At 42.0% G+C, this 21,700-nt stretch overlaps 1 protein-coding gene across 4 annotated transcripts in view; it reads left to right on the plus strand.

The window, feature by feature from the left end:
* cita (citron rho-interacting serine/threonine kinase a) overlaps positions 1–21,700 on the plus strand; it is a 213,702-nt gene that overhangs the window by 54,052 nt on the left and 137,950 nt on the right. For all 4 annotated transcript variants that reach the window (XM_060912899.1, XM_060912901.1, XM_060912900.1 and 1 more), the window contains exon 10: positions 4,539–4,725. In XM_060912899.1, the coding sequence (XP_060768882.1) occupies positions 4,539–4,725 (187 nt within the window). The remainder of the gene's footprint in view (positions 1–4,538; positions 4,726–21,700) is intronic.

Below are 21,700 nucleotides of genomic sequence, written 5' to 3' on the forward strand. Positions count from 1 at the left end.
CACCTGCTGAACTCATGGTTGAGGAGACCTTTCCTCTAGGTATGTAATGATTCACCCAATTCATGATTCGATTCGAATCACAATATATTGTGTTCAAGATTAGATTTTCCCACGATATTTTTGAAAAAGAAAAAACTGAACGAATAAACTTAGAATGCAAAATTTATTTTCCTACTTTTTACCAACTTAAATATTCCTTTTGTTAAATTAAACAAAAACTTTTTGTTTCATTTTCTTAATAATCAACAGTTTTTTAGCCACATTTGTAAAGGCTGGAGTCAAATATAAAAGCCTATTAGCTAAAATATTCCTTTCATTAAAAATGAAAAACGTTAATAACAAATAGGCCTTTTCTTTATAATATCTTATTAACATTACCTCCATTTTCTTCTCTTTTCTTAAACTTTTGGCAGTCTGTAAAAAGAGAGTTCTGATTTCTTGTTAAACCTATTTGTACAATCCGTTGCACAACAGCGCTTTCCCATTTTACATATGTTTTTGTGTGACTTCATGGCATTAGAGCTCTGTTACTTCCACCTACGATGAAGTCACATGCATTCCTGCTATTGTACATGATTACAGCTTGGAAAATATGAAGAGATTGCGCAGCTTAACTGTATTGTGATTTTTTTTTTAATGGGATATATCGTTACATGCCTACTTTCCACGTAGGAATTCTTTGCTTTTTCTTCTTGAGAGGTTGGAAATTCTTAGTCAAACGTTGCATTAGTGAAATTGTGCTAGATCCAAGTTGCCTCTCATCATCAGTTTGTAATGAATGATGAGCACATATTTGAAAGAACTGTAGAATAAGGCTGGGTGATTTATTATACATAAAATCAGTACTGTAACAATTTATGCCACAATATAACATTTTTCTGTGATATCCTCAGTATTTTTTTTTTTTTTAACAATTAGGAACTCTGATTAGAAGTGACTAATTACATGTTAAATTGGCACTGAATCTTTTTCGGAGTTTTTTTTTTCCAGTATTTAAAACTTTTTCTAATGTAGGACATTAAAGGTATGATTACCAAAATTTTGACTTTTTTTTTTCTTCAATACAACAGCACTCTTTTGCTGGTTCTGTCGTTGAAATAAATGTCATTATGAATCGTGATGAGATATTTTTGTCTAATCAGCCACCCCTACTATAGTACAACCTAAAGAACTTCATGAGTATTTTCTCTTCATTGCACCTGGATGACATTGTACTGATTAGTCATGTTGAAGAGCATGAAGATAAACAATATTGTCCATAAACGTTCTCCTGGTAGGAATAATGGAGAACCAGCAACCTTTGGAGACCAAGCAATACAAAGGGACTTTTAATTTACGGCTTAATCACCATCTGGGAAACTGTCCAACTTTTGTTTCTGTTTCTTTTAATACTAAACCATGAGTAATGCTGTATATTAGGGTTGCTTTAACTAACATTACTTAGGCAACGATTTATCATACAACCCTGTTTACAAAGAAATTGGGACTCCTGTGTAAAATGTACAGTGGTGCTTGAAAGTTTGTGAACCCTTTAGAATTTTCTGTATTTCTGTATAAATGTAACCTAAAACAACATCAGATTTTCACACAAGTCCTAAAAGTAGATAAAGAGAACCCAGTTAAACAAACAAGACAAAAATATTATACTTGCTCATTTATTTATTGAGGAAAATGATCCAATATTACATATCTGTGAGTGGCAAAAGTATGTGAACCTTTGCTTTCAGTATCTGGCGTGACCCCCTTGTGCAGCAATAACTGCAACTAAACGTTTGCGGTAACTGTTGATCAGTCCTGCACACCGGCTTGGAGGAATTTTAGCCCGTTCCTCCGTCCAGAACAGCTTCAACTCTGGGATGTTGGTGGGTTTCCTCACATGAACTGCTCGCTTCAGGTTCTTCCACAACATTTCGATCGGATTAAGGTCAGGACTTTGACTTGGCCATTCCAAAACATTAACTTTATTCTTCTTTAACCATTCTTTGGTAGAACGACTTGTGTGCTTAGGGTCGTTGTCTTGCTGCATGACCCACCTTCTCTTGAGATTCAGTTCATGGACAGATGTCCTGACATTTTCCTTTAGAATTCGCTGGTATAATTCAGAATTCATTGTTCCATCGATGATGGCAAGCCGTCCTGGCCCAGATGCAGCAAAACAGGCCCAAACCATGATACTACCACCACCATGTTTCACAGATGGGATAAGGTTCATATGCTGGAATGCAGTGTTTTCCTTTCTCCAAACATAACGCTTCTCGTTTAAACCAAAAAGTTCTATTTTGGTCTCATCCGTCCACAAAACATTTTTCCAATAGTCTTCTGGCTTGTCCACATGATCTTTAGCAAACTGCAGATGAGCAGCAATGTTCTTTTTGGAGAGCAGTGGCTTTCTCCTTGCAACCCTGCCATGCACACCATTGTTGTTCTCCTGATGGTGGACTCATGAACATTAACATTAACTAATGTGAGAGAGGCCTTCAGTTGCTTAGAAGTTACCCTGGGGTCCTTTGTGACCTCGCCGACTATTCCACGCCTTGCTCTTGGAGTGATCTTTGTTGGTCGGCCACTCCTGGGGAGGGTAACAATGGTCTTGAATTTCCTCCATTTGTACACAGTCTGTCTGCCTGTGGATTGGTGGAGTCCAAACTCTTTAGACATGGTTTTGTAACCTTTTCCAGCCTGATGAGCATCAACAACGCTTTTTCTGAGATCCTCAGAAATCTCCTTTGTTCGTGCCATGATGCACTTCCACAAACGTGTTGTGAAGATCAGACTTTGATAGATCCCTGTTCTTTAAATAAAACAGGGTGCCCACTCACATGTGATCGTCATCCCATTGATTGAAAACACCTGACTAATTTCACCTTCAAATTAACTGCTAATCCTAGAGGTTCACATCCTTTTGCCACTCACAGATATGTAATATTGGATCATTTTCCTCAATAAATAAATGACCAAGCATAATATTTTGTCTCATTTGTTTAACTGGGTTCTCTTTATCTACTTTTAGGCCTTGTGTGAAAATCTGATGTTGTTTTAGGTCATATTTATGTAGAAATATAGAAAATTCTAAAGGGTTCACCAACTTTCAAGCACCACTGTAAATAAAAAGAGAATGGCCAAAAGTTTTTGGACACCTGACCATCATAGTCACCCATATGTACTCTTTCCACTAGATTTTGGATTGTGCCGATGGGGATTTGTGCTCATTCAGCTTTAGCGAGGTCACTGATGTGATGAGGTCTGGGGTGCAGTTTGTGTTCCAGTTCATCCTAAAGGAGTTCAGCGGGGTTGACGTCAGGGCTCTGTGCAGGCCACTCAAGTTCTTCCACTCCAAACTTGGCAGACATTGTCTTCATGGACCGTGCTTTGTGCACAGGGGCCTTGTTGTGCTGGAACAGGTTTGGGCTTCTTGGCTCCAGTGAAGGGAAACTGTAATGCTCCAGCATACAATGGCAGTCGTGTGCTTCCAACGTTGTAGCACGTCAGTGTGGTGGTCAGGTGTCCACATGCTTTTGGCCATATAGTGTGCATGAAGATGAGCGACAGGTTATGTAACATCATTGAAATGAATATTCAAACGTCATAGTGTTACTTTGCTTACAGTAGTTATGACGTATTCATGCTGCTGCTCTTGGTTTCTTAATGTTAACTAATGCAGTAAGGTGTAACACTCACTCATGGAAAGCGTTACCGTTTCATAATCCAGTACTGAAGCCCAATGGAAGGCTAAGACAGATTTCCTCCTTCTTTCTTAAAGATGACTGATGGGACATTTTCAGCTCATGAAGACTGGTATTTTTTAATGTTGTCAGGATGAAGGAGTTATTATCGATATCGCCTCGTAATTAATCAGTTGCGCTACAGTCCTGTGGGATTATTGCAGTTTCCACAGTAACCTGGCACTGCCACTGTTATTCCATTCACCGCTTAGTGTGCCGCTAAGGTAAAAGGTGGATATTTGTCTTGGTGTTTGGGTTTTTTTTGTGTGTAACAGAGTCTTTTTTTTTTCTCTTTTCACGTGTCTGTAAGAAGCCTTCAGTGGTTTCGGATAGTATTAAGCTATGAGGATGTGTATACTGTGTGTGCTTGGTGTCTTCTGTGTTTTTCTGTAGGTGTGTGTACGTGCGTGCAGGAACATGTTTAGCATAGGAATGTGTGTGTGTTGTCTATGTTGTGCAGATCCAGAGCTGCGACTGTGACTCAGGCTGATGAGCTGAAGCTGCTGCAGTGAGAGAGAGAAAGTGTGTGCGTGCGCGCACATGTGAGAGATCGAAAGGGAGGGAGAATGAGTGGAGAGAGAGAGAGAGAGAGAGAGAGTTACTGCACTAGAACCTCATCACTGAGACCCTCTCCTCCTTCCCTCCCTCCCTCTCTCCTTCTCTCTCCCCCTCTGTTTTCATCTCTTGCTCACTGCCTGTTTCTCTCACTCACACACACACACACACACACACACACACACACACACACACACACACACACACACACACACTCTGTCTCTTCTCATCATTCTTTTCTGTTCTGCTTCCCTCTTCCAGCTGTCCCTCCCTTCGTTCCCTCGCTCCGTGCCGAAGATGATACGTCCAATTTCGAGGAACCGGAGAGGGCCCCTCGGCGTGCGCACGCTGCCCAGCGAGAGCCCCCGCGCCCGGGCTTTCAGGGACAAGACCTGCCCTTTCTAGGCTGGTTCTTCAGCCGGGCCCTAACTGCACTGGCCAAATCTGAGTGAGTACACGCACACAGAGCATCATTTGATCCAGTACAATTTGACTACTACAGTCACAGGTGGTAGATAAGATGGTACGATCGCCACGGTTACTGTCACCAGGCAACGTTGGTGGTGAATGGCAGTTATGCTGTAGCCATACAGATGTGGTAGTGGTGGTCTCTGTGTGAGTGAATGGGAATCAGGAACGTGTGTGCGTGCGCGCATGTGTGTAATGGAGAATACTGATGCTTTTATCTTGCGCTTGAGGCTCGTTGTGTTATTTCTGTGAAAGAAATACACTGGGAATCCCCACCTCTGTGTGTGTGTAAACTCCTCTTTTTTCAGATCGTTCCTTCTCACCGTGATGCCATCTGACTCCGATCCCCTTGTTTTTAACGGCCATGTGTGCTGCATTGGTGCTCGGTCTGCATGCGCGCACACATCTGCATGTATACATATGAAGATCTGGATGTGCCCATGGTTCTGCCTGTGTTTGTGTGCGTGCTGACTCGTGGTTCTCTATACAACTAGTTTGCCGTCCGTTCTCTGTTTAGACAGTGGGAGCACATCTCAAATCACCAGTGTTCCCAGCATTTGACTGACGGCACCCCCCCCTTACTGCACTATATGGCTATAAAGCAAGGACGCAGGAGGGGGGGAGAGAAAGGAGATGGAGATGTGATACGGCGGGAAAAAGATATCAAACTGATTGGACACACAGCGATGGAAGAAATGCATTTCTATGGTAACCAGAGGGAGATTCGTGTTCAGTAGCTACGTTTACTTGTAAGCTAATAATCCATAAATGGATCACAGATAGGCTGACTGCGTAGCCCTAAATCCGAAATTAATTTGGGATTATTCCTTTAATAATAAGCCAAGCAGAAGAAAAAATGATATGTAGACTGTTAAATGTGTTCACGTTCATATTTTTGAATTTTTGCATACTGTATGTTTTGCGGCTGTTTGTTTGCTTCACTAAAGGAAACAAAATTCATGGCACAATTTTAAAATATTTAAAAATAATTATTACACATTTAAAGGGTTTTAAAGGTTATATAAACTCCTGAATTTTTTTTTTTAATTATTATTTTTAAAATTTCAACTTTTTTTTAGGATAATCGTCATGTTAGAATGCAGTGAAAGGGATCTAAGGAATATTTTTAGTTCGAATTGAAACATGGATTTTCTTTCTTTCTTTCTTTCTTTCTTTCTTTCTTTCTTTCTTTCTTTGACACGAACATCATTCAAGACTCATTTAAGGTTAACAAGCTGAACCAACGTTGGCTACTTTTTGCGCCGTGAAACGCCTGGTACGATTCTGGTTGTTATGGTAACGTTGTCGGGAAACGCTGCTGTTTACATGCGCATACATTTGGCTCCGATTTTGTGCTTTCTTTTACTACATTCCTCTTTCTTCTTTCTCTCTCGCGCGCTCTCTCTCTCTCACACACTGCACACTCGACTTTGTGCTCTGTTCTTACTCTTACAAGATAAGTGTCTTAAGTCACATTTCTGTATTCTTTTCTCTGTCATCTTTCCCTCTCTCTTCCTCCTTTCAAAGCTTCCATCTCGGTCAGCTTAGATAAGTAAATGTCCATGTACTGGCAAAGATGAGCGTCCTTAAAAACCCATCTCGTATTCATCCACGCACCCCTCACGCTGGTTTCCCTGAATAACGCAGCTATGTGTTTTTCATTCATCTCGCAACCTTTCCTGTGCTACCGTCTTTTCCTGTTATGCGGTAAATCGCACTGAGCTAACGAGGCTCTGTCCTTCCGGTCTGATCTGTAAACAGCAGCGCAACCAAAGATGAGAGGCACGCTGCTCAATTTGCAGTCAGCTCACATCAGATCCGAGCAGATCTGCTCTCGGCGTCATAACTGACAACGAACGTGAATACAGTACACCCAGAACCACCTCATGCTTCCTCTCCTGCGCCAGAATGTGTTTCTTCTGTTCATCCACTGGGCGTTTTATTATGTGCTGCATCAACTAATGTATCTAGTCATGGAAGGGTTTTCTTTCCCCAATTTCCTCCTAATTTAGTCCGAGCCTGTCCCCTCGAGCTAGTGGGCTAGCTTTTCCAGCTGACAGCGCTGTATGTCATGGTGCAGTCTCTAATGTTTTATTCACCTAATGGTACCAAAGGAGGAGTTCTCTGGAGGTAGGTACTTGGGGAAAACTTTTCACTCTTATTTACTACGGATTTAGTTTTACGTGAAGAGACCAAAGTAGTCAACCTAAAAGAACTTTCCAGGTTTTGCTATTATAGTCAGTGGGAATGTTCGCAGAAACTTCTTACGGAAAAGGCTAACTCTAGAACCTTTAAGGACTCTTCGTCTTGTATCTCATGCTTGTATGGAAGAACTATTCTACCATTATATTTACTATTTAGGGAAACCCTCTGTTTGACGGTTCTGTTGAAGAGGAGTCTTCATGTAGAACCCCTTTAAGAATTAAAGTCCCATATTAATCATGCCATCGTGATGATAAATCGATCGACGAAATAAAAAGGAGTTGCAATTATTACCAGGCTGTGTAATATCTAAGTTTTTCCTAGCTGTAACTGCATTGTTTAAACATTAGCGAGCACAGTATAACATACATTATTCTATCCACATTCACCAGATATGAGCGATCGTGCGCTCTGATTGGCTACTCTACTACTAGGCTATCAGCTCATATACCGTGAGTAGCGAAAAATAAAATGGTGGAGCGTGTTGCTGAACCAACCGAGGACGAAAACAAAACTCCAAAAAAAAAAGCAACAAAATATGGAATGAAAGTAGTTGATGGTAAGAACGTATCTTTTTTTTTTTTTTTTTTTTTTTAATTTTTCAGGAATTATTGTTATCGCATTTTTCACAAATTACTACGGTCATTTCACCAGCTTGTTGACATTCGTCATTTTAAGCATTAAAATTTGTTGAATTTTTTTAGACTGGTTCAAAAGCTCAAAGAAGTTTGAAAATGACGTAACTGAAGTGTCCAAGGAAGAATTAAATAAATGTCTAAAGCTATTCTATACCTCGGCACGACAGCAAGACGGCACTTTCTACAAAAAAACAAAACACTAAAGTCAATTTGTGCAGCCATCAATAGGTTTTTAAGAAGTCCACCTAAGCGGAAATTATTTTGTTGGATGTTTTGTATAAAGCTTTTATGTATCGAATTTACAAAAAATAAAAATGCTCCGTTTCTCAAAATCCAGTGAATGCGGATAGAATAAAACAGTTATTCCACACAATCTTGTCAGACATGGCTTATAGCTGACTGGGCGCTACGCACCTCGTCGGCTATCAGCTCATGTACGACTCAACTTCGTGGAATAACTGTTAAATAGCAGGACTGCACGTGACTTCACAGTAAGTGGAAGTAACACAGCTCTATTGCAGCAAAAACGCCCAAAAAACATCTAAAATAGGAAAGAGCTAGTGTGCAGTTGACCTATACAAATAGGTTTAACAAGAAATCAGAGCCATCAGTAATCTTTTTCGACTCCTGAGAACTGAAAGCTGAAGAAAATGGAGGCAGTATTATTACTAACTAACAGTTTATTATTAACTTTTCATTTTTAACAGAAGGAATATTTTATTTAATAGGCCATTATATTTTATGGCAACCTTTACAGATGTGGGTAAATAATTCTAGTTGGTTTTTAAGAAAATTAATCAAAAGGTTTTTTTTTTTAAATCCAACAAAAGGAATATTTAAGTTGATGAATAGGAGAATATATATATATATATATATATATATATATATATATATATATATATATATATATATAAATTTTTTTACTGCTGATATAAAAATTTTATCATTACATGCTGATTCCATAGCCAAAGAACATCTAGTGTTTTTTTTTTTTCTTTTCTTTTCTTACACTGTATTGCTGAAAATTGCTTTGGTGTTCTACCTGACAATATTTTTTATTAAAAAAAAAAAATCTCAACCCATATGTCGTCAAAAGAAAACTAAACACGTTTCACAGTACATGGTTGGACAAATGATGATAAATACTTTTTAGCTAGTCAACCAGCAAGTAAAAGCTGCCGTGTGCTGCAGTGTTTGTTCCCTCTAATTATTTTATTTTATTTTATTTTTGCTGAGCAAAGCCTCTTTCTACTTGCCAGACCCTTCTGCCATTTAAGCAGAAATACCCCATGAGCACGATTGCGGCTGCTGTGGAATTAGCTGGTTGGCCTGGCAGGGCAACTCTCGGCATGCTATCAAGATTTAATAGGTGATTGTCAGACGTGTTAAACAATTAACATGGTTTGATAAGCTCCCAGGTAATGTAGTGTACCAGGAGCTGGCCTGAACGGCACTGCAATCATCTGTCCATTACTCCAAAATAATAACTTTTATACATAATTTTTGTATCGGTGTTCTGCACGTACCCTACTTTTTCCTGCATGGGAGCATCATCAGAAGTGTGCAACCGTACATGCAAGCAGCTCCGAGGGAACAGCGGTGTGCTGCCCAGTCCCATGTTGTGGTTGCCTGGAAACTGACTAGGCTAAAAAGGGTTGGCTAATATAATATATTAACATGCAGCAAGCTAGCAGGCTTGGGAAAATTGACAGTCGGATGGCAACGGCCATCAAGTCAGACAATTTGAATGTCTGTCGGAAAATGTGGCGTCTGCAGCTCGAAGATTAACGAAAATAAACCGTCTTGTATCTCGTAGTACGTGTTTCCTTTTAGCCTATTTTGTATCCTATACAAACCTTTATAACCTGCTGTCTGGCTTGGGAGCAAAGCACCAAATCATCTTTTTCTGACGCATCCAAACTTCCCTTGCTTGCCAAACAGATAAAGCTGTGAATGTTTTCGCTCTCAAAACGTGAACAGTGGTCTAAATTTAGATGAATGAGACATCATGTTGTTTATCAGGACTCATGCAAGAATTCAATAATTCTCTCCACTGCTGTTCAACTCCGAGAACGTGCGCGTATGAACGAACGTCAATAATAAGTTTAGTTACAGGTAATAACTTGTGTTTACTTACAATCCCAACTTCAGTTTTGTAGCATTCCTGACCTTTAACCAATATAATTGACTGACTAAACACTAATGTTTACTCCTGAATTGGTGAGACTTACGGGCCACGATAGGCCAAAGCCACGTTGCATGTGATATCACAAGCTTAAGGAAATCGAACAAGTAAATGGCAGTTATTTTCTTCTTGCAAAGGTTCTAACGTCAAACACACTGTCGACACTGTATCTGCTTGTTCTATAGTCATTTATCCACTTCTGCAGTCTGACTCCTAGGAAGTGGAAATATTGACAAAATGATCAATTTGTAACACCGTTGTATTGCACTCTGTGGTTGAAAAATGCTACAAGTATTTGGTAGCTGCTGTTCAGTACAAATCATGTGCTTCCTCCAAGACCAGAACACTTGAACATCCTTGACGGAGATCGGCTTAACTGGCAGAACCTTGACGATATTGGGAAATCCTGACAGCAGGAGACGATGCTGGGATATCTGCACCACTCAGGAACCTGTGGCAGAGGCGTCCTGGTGTTTGCGTGAGACAGAGGTGTTGTCCGTCTCCTCACGTCTCTGGCGGAATCAATACGACAGAAAGGTTTTGATTTATCCGGCAGCCCATTTTTCAGGCGCGATTAACGGCGTCTGCGGACCCTGAAGCTAAATAAAGTTGCTGCAGCTGCATTTTGAAGCAGCCGTGACAAATCCATCTTTATCTTCACCTTCAAATCTTTCAAAGTGATAGTGAGATGAATTTTACATGCTCGCTGTCTTGGGCTTCCTTTCGCTCTCCTCCTTTTACCTTTCTTTCCCTCCTCACCAACGTTGGAGTAAAAATAGACTTCCAGCTTGAACGAAATGAATTTTATTCCTCTGATTTTGCGCTCGTATCATCCTCCATAAATAATGCGACGCGAGCTGCGAGAACGAAACAGCCTCAGGAAGTGTGATTTCATTTGGTGTTAATTGCTAATCATAAATCCCAAAACAGGATGTTTGATTAATGGAAGACCGCAGCATTGTTTGTGAAAGAAGTGCCTGTAAGTCGCTTTGGATAAGGACGTCTGCCAAACGCTGTTGATGGAAATGAAATCATTCCAAAATGCAATGTTGGCCTTTTTTTTTTTTTTTTGTGCAGAAGGCTTTTTGCTCCTTGGTAATGGCCGGTTTCGTAAGCGTTTGCTCCGGTCTCTAATTGGCGTATGAGCTGAGCTGGTCCCTGCTGTACAGTTTGCAGTATAACAGCCATTTTAGTGACACATTTTAATGACCAACTTGTGTGTTTTGTGCTCTGTTAGCAGTATCATATCTGACATGGATGCATGCTGATTTGTTTTCGAAAACAGTGTCTAAGTCTGCGGTTTGAGCTTTATATTAAAATCCACACAATGGTAGGGTAAACAAATTGAACACTGGTGTGTTCTCTGAGCCAAGCTTAAAATAGAAGACACTGTGACTCATTCACTTGTATCTTGCCGAGGAATGTTTGGCTCTTGTTAACAGCCAGTCTTATAACAAGTGTGAGACGCGTTAAACCGTTGAGACCAAGACTGCCCAGTGTTGGTCCAGTACTTTTTTTTTTTTTTTCCATTTTTTTCCCTTTAGGGTGCAGGAAGTGACCTGAATGCACTACCATAAAATCAGAGATATTGTACAGCCATATATCCATATTTTTCTACGTGCACATTGGCGCTTGACGTTTCTTTAGTTCGGAACCAGAGCTATAACACTAATGGAAGTCTAATCTCACGCCGAAATCTTGTCTGTAAATATCTGCCTCAAACAGCGAACACTTTTTCGGTAATGTTACACAGACATCTTGGTGTAGTTTAGGACCCAGTGTGACTTGCTGTAATGTAAAAATCAATTGTTATGGGAGCAGTTGTTTTGGAAAATCCTTGAACTGTGATCCAGTCTGAATTAATCAAGCCTCAGGCCTACTCCCTCACAATACTACATCATCCAACTCCAAATGGCTTCCATCTACAGTATATGGGTTGAAAACAGAGGCGTAGTGAGGAGTTTGTGTTTAAAACCCCTGAAATATTTTCCAGTCCCATATTGCTTATTAGTCGCTGGTTAAAATGGCACACATGCGGTACAATTGATTATATACATGTTAAATAACACTGTTTTGCACATAGCGTGCTATAATGGTGATCATTAAAGGCCAGTGGAGTCATTATTATGATTCTGTATTTAACTTCCTCAAATATTAAATGCTTTTTTTTTTTTTTTTTTTTTTTTTTTAAAAGGTCCCATGGCATGAAATTTTCACTTTCTGAGGTTTTTTAACGTTAAAATGAGTTCCTCTGACCTTTTTAAGTCACCCCAGTGGCTAGAAATTTCATAATGTGTAAACCAAACTATGCCCAACATTTGAGAATGGCGCGTCAAAACGGCGCGTTGATAAACTCTTCCCTTGCCTACGTCAGCAAGGGAGATGATCCCCACGCCCCCCCCTCTGGATTCCCACCCACTGTATGGATTGCCCGCCCAGCTCAAAAGTTGCCATCAAACATGGAAGTTGCGCTGTACACGGATGTGACAACACAGAAAGGAGTCTGTTTTTACTGCCGACGGGAGAGCCCCTGAAGACGCAGTGGCTTAATTTTATTTACTCCAATAATACGCCGTCGAGTCTATCTAAGACGGTGTATGTTTGTCGGAAGCATTTTCCTGATGAATGTTTCCACAACTTGGAACAGTACAGGGCAGGTTTTGCGCATCAACTGTCACTGAAGCCTGGGTCCGTACCAAGCATCCCTGCCGCATCAGCCACAAACACCGAACAAGCAAGTGTATAACTGTTAAGTCGTTTTGCCGTGTTTTAAAATCGGTGCCACGTTAGCCTTGCAATGGCGACATTAGCTGTGCAGCTAACCGCTTCCTGCAGTTAGCCAGGTACTCTGCGCTACAAAACCAAAAAGCATGCAGCATGTTCTGTTATAATAGCCAATCAAAACAGTTTTTACAAAGACACCCACATTCTTTTTTTTTAAGTCACTCGTTCATTTTATTTGTTTGTTTGTTCAGTAAAAACCCAAACATTTGTTGAATTTATTTTATTTCCTCGTGTCGCACCTTAATGACGTCAGCGCGCGGTATTTTTCCCTTCGCGGTTTGTTCCTTCTCTCTCGCCATAGTAAGACACCCACATCCGCTTGTTCTGACCCACTGGAGGTAGCGTCACAGTGCTGTTAGCCAATCAGAGGTAACACGTTTACATGGCATGAATATTAATGATAAGACCCGCCCCCACCCTCTACCCTTCCCCGCCTCCTGCTTCTCATTAGCAAAACGACGCACTGGGAAAAGCGCTGAAATGGGGCTTTCTCCCAGGAGGCTATATCTACGTGCCGAGGGTTCATTTCGAGAAAGGCTGCGGATATAACATCCGGAAACCTCCACGAGCCCGTTTAAAGCATCAACAAACCACCATGCCATGGGACCTTTAATGCTCCTCCCTCTTCTGGTTTTCCACCCTGTCCAGTATAGATTTCACCTCTTCAGAATGGACCCCAGTCTTGGCATCACTGTGCCTCTTAGGATGAATGTGGAAGTTTACTGGAGGGATAGCATGGTGGATGATGTACGTAGATTTGAACTGAACTTAAATTTGTATAAAACGATTTTACAAAATTGTTTATTTCAAAACGTATGTAGGTATGCTTTTTCTGCTCACTACGGTTGTAAAGAGTCACTATGAGCTGCTATATCCTTCCTGGCAGTTCAAATCAATCTGGCTATTTTCCTCTGACCTCTCTCATCAACAAAGGCGCTTGTTTCCACCCACAGAACTGGCGCTCACTCAATGTTTTTTGTTTTTCGCACCATTCTGTGTAAACCAGAGACTGTTTTCAGGGGTTGAAATTAAGCATGTACCGACGGACATGGGCAAGTCATTCTCATACTCGGGCAACAATAAAATTATCACTAGTTGTCCGTCGGACAACTGTGTTTGAATGTCTATCTTGGGTTGTTGCGATTCCTAACAGAAACAGAACGAAAACTTTATTTTTCCCGTCTTCTCTTTCGTTTGTCCTTGACTTTGGTTCGTCGCGGTAGTTGACGCTTCCATTCGAGAGATGGCGCTACATGATATTATGATTATTCACACGAGGCGCCACTGTCACGTAGGCTAGAACGAACGAAGCGTCTTTTTGAACTGATTTTTAATTCTGATTTGATCAGTTACACTTGACCATGATGCCACGATGATGTTTTCTGACTGTTTAACATGTTTAATAGAAGATACTAGTAGTTATACCTAGTTGTTTTACTGTTCATCATGATGAAATAAACACCAAACACATATGAGTGTTCTAACTTTATTTCTATCAATCAATAATCAAACAATGGCAAAACAAGTTGAAATATTACTCCTATAATATACATCCATATTGCTTTTTATGCAAATTACGTACCCAGTCAACCTGCAAAAAAGTAGGGCAACTGATACATGCATGTGGGCAAGTACATTTTTGGGGTTGGTTGGCCTGAGGGCAAGTACATTCAAGAGTTAATTTCGACCCCTGGTTGTGTGAGTGAAAACCCCAGATCAGCAGTTTCTGAAATACTCAAACCAGTCCATCTGGCACCAGTGAAAGTCCCCGAGATCACAATTTTTCCCTTTCTGATGTTTGAAGTGAACATTAACTGAAGCTCTTGATTTGTATCTGCATTGTGCTGCTGTCAAAGGACTGGCTGATTAGAGAACTGAACAAAACAGCAGGTGGATGGGTATACCTAATAAAGTGGCCGGTGAGTGTATACTTCTGCATCGAAGCCCTATCCCTACGCCGTAGCTTAACGTGCACCTCTCCAGAAATGTAACTAGATGTCTATGCACTCCATAACAACTGTGATCGGTCTGACTGGTAGCATCGCATTTCCAGCTGCTCCTCTTTCTCCGAGAAATCGACTAACACGATTTTGTGTTAATATACACTACCGTTCAAAAGTTTGGGGTCACCCAGACAATTTTGTGTTTTCCATGAAAAGTCACACTTTTACTGACCACCATAAGTTGTAAAACGAATAGAAAATATAGTCAAGACATTTTTCTGGCCATTTTGAGCATTTAATCGACCCCACAAATTAATGTGATGCTCCAGAAACTCAATCTGCTCAAAGGAAGGTCAGTTTTATAGCTTCTCTAAAGAGCTCAACTGTTTTCAGCTGTGCTAACATGATTGTACAAGGGTTTTCTAATCATCCATTAGCCTTCTGAGGCAATGAGCAAACACATTGTACCATTAGAACACTGGAGTGAGAGTTGCTGGAAATGGGCCTCTATACACCTATGGAGATATTGCACCAAAAACCAGACATTTGCAGCTAGAATAGTCATTTAGCACATTAGCAATGTATAGAGTGGATTTCTGATTAGTTTAAAGTGATCTTCATTGAAAAGAACAGTGCTTTTCTTTCAAAAATAAGGACATTTCAAAGTGACCCCAAACTTTTGAATGGTAGTGTACATTTTATAAACTGTGAGGATCTATAGCAGCTGTAGATCATTTATAACAGTCAGTTTAATCCTGTGGATATAAACACTGGCGTTATTTTTGTGCCTCATTTCTGAGCCCCATGGGCGCCGCCAGGGGGGGAAAGGTTAGAACAATTCTAGGGGCCCAGCACTGCCATGGGGCCCTTTAAGGGGCTGATAATATGCTTTTAATGATTTTAATAAGACTTTTGAAATAACAACAATGCAATATTCCATCTGGTAAAATGAGCTAATTGAACAAGGTCGTCTATTTCTTGAGTTCTTCAACATATTGTCATTTAACCCTTCCCCTTTTGCGAAATGGTACGGTCCAGTTCTGGTAGAAGCGCGATGCGTTAAATCTGTGTGCTGATCAGTGCAACGCTACTTGCTGCTGTGTCGCGGTGCAGCAGCCAGCCAGCCAGCAGTGGAGTGTGTACAGTCTATGATCGCTAAATATGAAGAGTGGCTGTCAGAAACGTAAAGAAAGGCAGCTGAAAGCTGAGAGGGACCGGAGAGGCAGGCAACTGGTCACTCAGTTTTTCCCAAAGAAAGGTAGCTATCGCTCACGTGTGTTCAAAATATTAGCGAATGGTATATGAACAGTATGAACGTGGTTGGATTAGCCTATCAAGAGAACACTTTTACAGTTTGTACAGTGACATTTTTTCCATTTTAATAACTGAACTGACTTGTGTGATAACCAAGATGAAATATTACGTTATGCTGGTGCTAATAACTAGTGCTAATAACCAGTTTCATAACTAATGGGGTGCCCTAAATATGCACAAATTCAGCCTCAGGGGGACCTCCGCCCTACCAAACCACTGAACCCCCCTTTGGAGAAGGAGGTAAGCAGCAATACAACCCATAAATGCTTTAGGATTGCTGCTTTTGTTGAAAGTTGGGGGGCCCAAAATTCTAATCTTTCATGGGGCCCAAAATTTCTGGCGGCGCCCCTGCTGAGCCCAGAGTGGGACTTTGGCTTCAAGCCACTCATACTCACTGCTGAATACAGACAAGTTGAAACACTTGAGAAATACCTTCAGTGAGAGAGAATTCACTGCGATTATAATTAATCACTTGATGTTTCTTCCCCCCCCCCCCAAGTAAATTTGTTTCAAAATAACATTTTGTGCATGATTTTCTGTTTATTATTCCTACAGTGAAGCGTGGAACTTGCATTCGGCTCTTCTTCTGAGTGTAAAGTTAGCGAATTCTACTGTGTTTCACGCAACAGTGCCTCCTAGAGGACACACACACACCTTACGTGCGAGTACTTAAAGGTGCCGACTGCAAAGTCATCTGGAATTTTAAAAATTTTTTTATTGTGCATGGTATTTTCTTATGTCCCGCAAGAACAATATCACGTGGACGAGATTTGATCAATTCGATGTGCTGAGGTAGCCTAGTAAACTAGACCCACCTGCCTAGCGGCCAAAAATATTTTTGCCTACGAGTGGGTCTAGCCTCGGACCATATCAACAACACACCCCGGGCATCAAATCGTGCCCGCCAATCACAACGCAAGGTTTTTGTTTGGATTCTTTGGGCGGGCTTTTGCAGGAGTGACGACAAGGCTGCGCGACGCTGGAGAAAGCACAACAGGAAAGATGGCTACGGCTATTGAACAGCGCTCGTTTGACTCTGTTTTGGAATCAGTTTTAGAAGAATTAGACTTGGAGTTTTCGTTGAAACATGAGCAGGAAGAGCTACTCTCATGTCTTTTTGGCACAAACGACAAAAACAGTCAAACTCCATGATCGCTGAATCTTCACCAAAACACTCGACGCTCCAATGGTGTCCCTCTCCACATGCTGTTTGTTTACCCTCCCCCACTGCTTTCTGTCGCTCTGACTACGTCACAGTCACTGTTGTGCTGATTGGTCAGAGCGTTGGCCTATACGCACAGAGACAGTTTGAAAGACAACAGGTTGTTCCTACCCACACCCTTCGGAAATGTCTACGACCGAGGCCAGACTAAATATTGACATTTAGTCTGGCTTGCCAGGCTAGTGCTGAGGGTCACTTTGCTCCATTTTGGGACTGTTTTCCTACCTCTTGAGGTAAACAGTATGGCCCTATGGAAATAGGCGAACGCAAGGAGCTTTAGCTAATTAGCATAACTATGGAACTGCGTCACACCAAGATGGCGACATGCAGAAAACATTGTGACTCTGCATCGACTTTGGAGAGTTTTGAGTCGCAGGGATGTAATTTGTGGTTGACGTTCGCGAATCGAGCCGTGAAACAAAATACAGACATATCTTTTCTCTGTTACTGCTTTTGTGTTATCATTTCCTCCTCTGTAAGATCAAAACATTAGGTGTAGAGCGCCATATTCGGACTCGGCAATCCAAGACGAGCGCTGCAAGTTCTTTCAGATTTTGCGCCCGTTTCATCCTTCAGCCGATTCCAGTGGTCGATCTGTCCCTTCACGAAAATTCTTGCAGACAGCCTTTTGGTTTCCGTCACTTTTCTGGTGCCCTTTCTAGTTGATTCACTTTCATGTTTTCCTTTTCTTTTCCGCCGGCTTTTAGTTGGCGGGAGAACGGAGTCTGCCATGTTTGCCCATGCTGGCTTCCGTCCATCCATTATCCATAACCGCTTATCCTGTGCAGGGTCGCGGGCAAGCTGGATCCCATCCCAGCTGACTATGGGCGAGAGGCGGGGTACACCCTGGACAAGTTGCCAGGTCATCGCAGGGCTGACACATGGAGACAAACAACTATTCACACTCACATTCACAGCTACGGTCAACTTGGCGCCACCGATTAGCCGAACCTGCATGTCTTTGGACTGTTGGGGAAACCGGAGGAAACCCTTGCAGACACGGGGAGAAGATGCAAACTCCACACAGAAAGGCCCTGGGCTCGAACCCAGAACCTTCTTGCTGTGAGGCGACAGCGCTAACCACTACACTACTGTGCCCCCGCCCCCATGCTGGCTTGTTTTGGTTAAAAGTAGGTCAAACATGCCCCATGGTGGTCACATGATATTGTTGCTCACTTGCTTCGGCATTCTCCGGAATTGTAAAATACGTGACAGGTTTTATCTCGGCAAAACATTACACATAGGATACACGGTGTGTGCAACTCAAATCAGCTTCAGGTCAATGTGAAACATCTCAAAACTCCCAACAGCAATCGAAATGGAACATTTTTGCTCAGAATTCAACTTTGCAGTCAGAACCTTTTAACCCTGCTTGAGTGGCAATGCTGTACCTCCAGCACAGATTCTATGCAGAAGTATAAATCAGCGTTTAGTGTTGTAACTAAAGAAGCAAATGTCAGAACAAGCCGGTATTACATAAATTTATACATAAAGCATATTCCCTCAGATTCTGGGATGTCATTTTTATAATGGATCCATCATTATAGCTGAGATGTATAAGGATTGGGGAAGTTAAATCAGAGCCGAGATGAAACTCCTTGGGGTCAGATTGAAGCTGCCGCACCTGCATTTGTTATTGCAGAATCCGGAGCACCGAGTTGTTTTAGTGCTTGCGTGGTTTCGTGCATTAGCTTATTCTAATGGTGTAATGTGTTAGTAATGGATACGACAATCACAAGTAAATGAATAGATTAAAAAAGTCTTATTGTGTGGGGGTGTGTCTGCAGTGTGCATCCTGTCTAGAAAGGAGGGTGTCCGCTGGAGTGTGTGTGTGGGAGGCCCTTTTGCCTGATATAGAGCCAAGGAACGATGATGCATGGAGTCAGCAGGAAGTATTTCTGAAACTGTGATTCATCGCTGGAGAATGTTAAAGATGCAGAATTTGCCTCCTGGATAGCTGTTCATTCAGCAGATTCTCATTCATTCAGCCATTCACTGGCTTGCCATGCTAAACCAGACTTTTTTTTTTTCTCTCCTCTTTGCCATCCTCAGCCAGGCCACATACCCCAACCAGGGAGGGTAAAGACTAACACTTGCTTCTTTCAAGACCCATTAAGCCAGCCAAGCAACTGAAAGTGCAGTATAACACACTGTGAAGAAAGCGCTATCTGCCCTCTTCTGCATACATGAGCTCATAGACATTCACGATTGGTTGCTGTGGAGAGAGAGATGCCATCCCTCCCACCCTAAAAGCCCAGCCAGTTTTACTGTTGGATCCTGGCCATGGATAGCTGCGGCATTGGCAGGATTTGAACTCTTGAACTAGCTTGCCAGGGTTAGTGTGAACGGCCTGCACAGACCCCTGATCTCAACCCTACTGAACACATTTGGGATGAATTGGAATACCGACTGCGCTCCATCCAGGCCTCCTCACTTAATACGAGTGCTTGACCTCACTAAAGCTCTTGTGGCTGAATGAGCACAAATGCCCACAGCCACGTTCTAAAATCTAGTGGAAAGCCTTCCCAGAAGAGTGGAGGTTATTATAACAGCAAACACGCACTAAATCTGGAATGCAGTGTTCAAAAATGACATACGGGTTCAACGGTCAATTAATCAACACCTCGTGACAGACAATTCAGTAGCGCTGTATCGTATTCTCATGACTTTTAACGATCATTTGTTTACCAGTAACCATGTCAAGGTGTCCAATGTAACTTTTAACCACTAAAAAAGCCATATTCTTTAAAATTGTGTATCAGAGATTGGTCTTGGTACCAACGGCTGTAGTTAACATTTAGAAGAACAAAGAAAAACTTGCTTATGTCCAAGGTGAAAACAGGCTAAAGAAATGAATGGGTGGTAAGTTAATATCAGAGAGGCATTTGAACGATGGAGCTCAAAATGGGATTTTAAACGGACGCATAGAGGGCATTGTTTTACTTGATTTAATGAATCTGTCCATATCAGTGGGCGGCACGGTGGTGTAGTGGTTAGCGCTGTTGCCTCACAGCAAGAAGGTCCGGGTTCGATCCCCGTGGCCGGTGAGGGCCTTTCTGTGCGGAGTTTGCATGTTCTCCCCGTGTCCGCGTGGGTTTCCTCCGGGTGCTCCGGTTTCCCCCACAGTCCAAAGACATGCAGGTTAGGTTAACTGGTGACTCTAAATTGACCGTAGGTGTGAATGTGAGTGTGAATGGTTGTGCGTCTCTATGTGTCAGCCCTACGATGACCTGGCGACTTGTCCAGGGTGTACCCCGCCTTTCGCCCGTAGTCAGCTGGGATAGGCTCCAGCTTGCCTGCGACCCTGTAGAAGGATAAAGCGGCTAGAGATGATGAGATGTCCATATCAGTGAAACAAGGAAGTGGCTGGGACAAACACTGCATTCTCCTAATTAAAAAAAAAAATGTTGCTGAAGAAGGAGTCTGATAATATTTCAGGAGACAAAAACAGCTGATAAGTTTGGAAAATATGTGAATGTCTGGAGATGCTTATGAGCTCTGTGAGACTGTATTATATTGCAATAATACATTATCTAAATGATGGTATCGGGATGCCAACCATAGACTGATATTTAGTGCTAGGCAGTATTTTGGATGAGTAGACGTACAGTATAATCGTGGCTCTGAACAATTTCTGATCATTAAGGTAAACGTGAAACAATTCTCGGACACGTCGATTTATTATAGCGCAGCAACTTTGCTGACCGCCATCCAGTCTTATATCATTTGTGTACAGTATTTATTTTTAATGTAGGCTAGTATTATAGGTCAATATTTCACAGTTATTCCACGAAATCAAGTCGTACACGAACTGATAGCCGACGAGGCGCGTAGCACCAAGTTGGTTATAAGCCAGGGGTTTTTCTAGAAAAATTTAGTATGAGGGCGCTCACCAGGGCGAGGGAGCGAAGCAACCGGGGGGGGTGTCCTTTGAAAAATTGAGGCTACAATGGGACATTCTGAGGCTATCTGAGAGGGAAATTGTAACAAATTGTTTGTCAACATTGAAAAAGAAAGAAGTAATCTTCTTCTGCCCCGGACAGTGTTTGGCTTTCTTCCGTTTCGTGCCGCGGGACGCCATCTTTAAATGCCCAAGTGTCAACAAAAACAACTCGCGAACAACAACTGTCAAAAGCTCCCGCGCCGGTGGGTGAAAGGTCATTGAGTCTCGAGAAATCTCGGTCTACATGTCAGCTGACCTTGTATGTAACCCATGTCAAATCTCGCGAGAGCAGCCGCGACAACTAAACAACATGGCGCCTCAAGGCCTCTGCATGCTCTTGCGACAAGGCTTTCGCAGATAGCTTTTCGCAGACAGTTGTAATTTATCGTTGAGCGGAGAGTAATAGGCGTGCGCGATGTTATTCACCGCCACAACGCAAGGGGGCGCGAAGTCGCGAAATTGCTAGGAGTAGTTGGTGGGTGTGGTTAGTGGAGTGTTTATCCTCCGGTTACTTATAATGACTAGAACTGGAGTCGTATAGATGTACGTACTTCCTCACTTCCTCGATCAACTGCTCTTCGTGCTGCTCCATCTTCGCTCGTGTTTTTAAAAATGGCGGTCGTGAAAACAAACCAAACCGGGAAAGTAGGGAAGCGGAAGTGCGTGTACAGCGGATGTAGAGTGGACCAATCAGAGCCCTCTTGTCTGCGGCGCTGTCTGCGAG

This window comes from Neoarius graeffei, chromosome 28 (assembly GCF_027579695.1).
Source record: "Neoarius graeffei isolate fNeoGra1 chromosome 28, fNeoGra1.pri, whole genome shotgun sequence".
NCBI lineage: Eukaryota > Metazoa > Chordata > Actinopteri > Siluriformes > Ariidae > Neoarius > Neoarius graeffei.